Source organism: Gekko japonicus, unplaced genomic scaffold (genome assembly GCF_001447785.1).
Source record: "Gekko japonicus isolate JY-2015 unplaced genomic scaffold, Gekko_japonicus_V1.1 scaffold5803, whole genome shotgun sequence".
Taxonomy (NCBI): Eukaryota; Metazoa; Chordata; class Lepidosauria; order Squamata; family Gekkonidae; genus Gekko; species Gekko japonicus.
The window spans coordinates 6,709-10,372 of NW_015177202.1; the positions used below are offsets into that span (position 1 = coordinate 6,709).

Here is a 3,664-nt window from a genome sequence, read left to right on the forward strand (position 1 = left end):
TCCCCGCCCGGCTTTTGGGTGGGGAGGCTGTTTAGAAAAGAAAAGAAAAGGGTCTGGAATTTCTGCACCTCCACAAATCCCCCCCCTCGCTGACCGAAGATTAATAAGCCGTGACTGTCTGTTTCCCCCTGCCTTTTGCAGGGCCCTTGTGTAAAGCCAGCGGCTGGTGCTAGTTCACGTGGGTGAGATTCGTTTCCTGTGTTCCTCAGGGCCTGGCACCACCAGCTCCAGCCGTCCAAGGGGCGAAGGTGATGGCAAAGCGGAAGCCCACCCTCCCCTGCTGCCTTCGTCACACCTTGCCCCTCAGAACCCCCACGCCCTCATCGCCTCTTCTGGCGATACCTCGCCAGAAACCGTCCAAAGAGCCTCTTCGACTCAGGTAAGAGCATAGCACGTAGTCGATGGAACGCCACAAAAATGCTAGTTGTTATCGGGAGCTGGGGGGGAGGATATATTATGGAACAAAACAAAACAAACCTGCTGCTTGATGTAATGGTTAGGAGCGTGGACTCTAATCTGGGAGAACCGGGTTTGATTCCCCACTCTTCCATGTGCAGCTACTGGCGTGACCTTGGGTCAGTCACAAGTTCTCTCAGAGCTGTTCTCTCAGGAGCAGTCCTGGAAAGAGCTCTCTCTCAGCCCCACCTACTTCACAGGGTGTCTGTTGTGGGGAGGGGAAGGGAAAGGCGATTGTGAGCCGCTCTGAGACTCCTTCGGGCAGTGAAGGGCAGGGTGTAAATCCAATCTCTCCTCCTCCTCCTCATATATGCCTGGCACGTACGAGAATTCAGAATTGTTTGTTTATATCTTCGATAACGGTCTAAAGCAAATCTTGCTTGCCCTTCTCCACGAAGTTGTCGGACAACGAAAAAGGGCATGCAACAGTTTGTGCCCGACTACAGGATTCCGTGCCTTGACTTGGGATACTGGAAGCTAAGCAGGGTCGGCCCTGGTTGGCACTTGGCTGGGAAACCACCACAGAAGTCCAGGGTTGCTATGCAGAGGCAGGCAAGGGCACAACCACCTCTGTCACTTCTGCCTTGACCCGGAATGGCCCGGGCTAGCCCAAGCTTGTCAGATCTCAGAAGCTAAGCAGAGTCGGCCCCGGTCAGAGGTCATTTCGGGGGGGATCGCGGGGGATCGCAGTTCCCCCGGGTGGCCCTCATTCAGCCAGGAGGAGGCAGGAGAAGAGGGAGGGTAAGTTGCTTCCTCCCTGCCTCTCCCCACCCCTGCCTGCCTGGGGCCAGGGAGGGCCTTCGCGGGGCTTCCTTGCACTCCCGCCGGCCTTGCAAGTCCACCGCCGGCGGCCGGGACCGTTGGGCGCAGGGGGTGTGGCCTTATGACACACTTCCGGTGATGTCAGGGGGTGTGGCCTTATGACACACTTCTGGTGATGTCAGGGGGTGTGGCATATGCTAATGAGTTATGCTAATGAGTTCCCCTAGGTCTTTTCCTACGAAATGACCCCTGGCCCTGGTCAGTATTTCGATGGGAGACCACCAAGGAAGTCCAAGGTTGCTACGCAGAGGCAGGCAAGGGCAAACCGCCCCTGAACGTCTCCTGCCTTGAAAGTCCTATGGCAGGGGGTGGCCAGACTGCAGCCCGGGATCCGCATGTGGCTCTTCCACGCAGTCTACATTTAATGTTAATAAAAAGCAAATGTGCATATTTTCCGATAAAAACGTGTGTGCACTATTTGTTCATCTCGCACAGCTCTCAAACGTAAGACGTTTATTCTGTGCGGCTGTTGCGTTAAGCCAGTTTGGCCGCCCCTGCCCTATAGGGTTGCCATAAGTGACTTGACGGCACATTCCTCCCCACATGTATCACGCGAGTCCTACGGTCGTTCAGTAAGCGGTCAAGACGACCTTCAGGTCACCTCCAGCCCCAGTCTGCAGTGGATGTTTCCATAAGTATTTTAATACCGCTGGACATAAAGGCTCTTGCTGCTTAGGCTCGGAAGAATATTTCACTTTCTTGTATTGCCCTATACTGAGAGCAGAGATTCTTTGAACACCAGTATCTAAGTGGTTAAGACGCTGAGCTGCAGGCTGTGGAAGGTCGGTAGTTCGGCAGTTCGAACCCGGGTGCCGCATGACGGAGTGAGCTCCCGTCTCTAGTTCCAGCTCCTGCCAGCCTAGCCGTTCGAAAGCAAGAAATTGCAAGTCGATAAATAGGGACCACTTTGGTGTGAAGGTAACAGTGTTCCGTGCGCCTTGGTGTTTAGTCCTGCCGGCCACATGACCACGGAAACGTCTTCGGACAGCGCTGGCTCTTCGGCTTTGAAACGGAGATGAGCACTGCAACCCTAGAGTCGGACTCGACTGGCTTTCGAGCGAGGGAACCTTTACCTTTTATCCAATATTCAGGAATGCTTCTCGTCCTGATTTTATCCTCGTTCTAAATAGGAGAGTGCATTGCAGGAACGGCTTTCCCTGGTGTTAAATGTTTCCGGCACTATAGAACACAGCTTAAAATAGTCCAGGGTGGTGGTGGTTTTTTTAAAAAAACTAAAACCTTTGTTCCCTTTAAAAAGCAGGAGGGGGAAACAGCCATTTCTTTGCAGTCCCCCCGGCCAAAAGCTCTCAGTGATAAACGATTCTCCTCGCCAACCCCAATGGGAGATCCTCCTGACTCATCCTCGTCACGTAGAGGAGAAACCGGGGCCCAAATTTCCATTTAGCTTACAGGAAAAGTTCCCCAGTTGGACTGCTGGGATCACTGGAAGCCCGGGTCAAGCGGCTGCAAGCTGTAGCTGCTCCGACCAGTGTTCCCTCTAAGCTGAGTGAGTGTGAGCCAGCTCACAGTTTTTTAGCCTCCAGCTAATACATTTTTGTCCTGGCTCAGGAAGGATGGGGCTCCAGAGCAAACTAATTGATGCCGCAGCCAAATGGCTCGCTCACAACTTTAATGCCCGTAGCTCACAAAACAGAATTTTTGCTCACAAGACTCCACGGCTTAGAGGGAACATTGGTTCCGACACTGACGTGGGGGCTCAAATCATTTTGCAGCCAGATTTGGGGGGGGGGGGGTCAACCCACCTGCCGACCTTGTCCCACCACCAGTCCCTACTGGTGGTGGCATGGAAGGGTGAGTTGGCGCCACTGTTGACACTGCTGGCCTGAACTGAACTGAGTGGCCCTCGCACGGCTAGGGTATGCTCAGCTCGGCTTGCACACTAACTTCCTAGCCCTCCCCTAAAGGGCCTCCACCTGCCATGCAAGTCCCTGGAAAAGAAACAGTAAACCATTCTTTAAAAAAATCACTTTGCATGTAGTACCTGAGGCCTTTTTTTGAAATGCCAAAATCATGGGGAGCCAGGGATATGTAGTTGAGTGGAAGAGCCTCTGCTTGGCATCTCCAGTTAAAAGGACCAGGCAGGAGGTGATGGGAAAGACCTCAGCCTGAGACCCTAGAGAGCTGTAAAGAGGGGCTGTGGCTCAGTGGTAGAGCCTCTGCTTGGCATGCAGAAGGTCCCAGGTTCAGTCCCCGGCATCTCCAGTTAAAAGGACCAGGCAGGAGGTGATGGGAAAGACCTCAGCCTGAGACCCTAGAGAGCTGTAAAGAGGGGCTGTGGCTCAGTGGTAGAGCCTCTGCTTGGCATGCAGAAGGTCCCAGGTTCAGTCCCCGGCATCTCCAGTTAAAAGGACCAGGCAGGAGGTGA

General features: G+C 53.8%; 1 protein-coding gene across 1 annotated transcript in view; it reads left to right on the forward strand.

The window, feature by feature from the left end:
* Positions 1 to 209: 209 nt before the first annotated feature.
* The window catches only part of LOC107124879 (zinc finger protein 425-like), a gene marked incomplete at its 5' end in the record, with an annotated part of 6,357 nt that continues 2,902 nt past the window's right edge, over positions 210 to 3,664 (forward strand). Inside the window, one exon of the mRNA XM_015428382.1 lies at positions 210 to 379. Within this exon, the coding sequence (XP_015283868.1) occupies positions 210 to 379 (170 nt within the window). The remainder of the gene's footprint in view (positions 380 to 3,664) is intronic.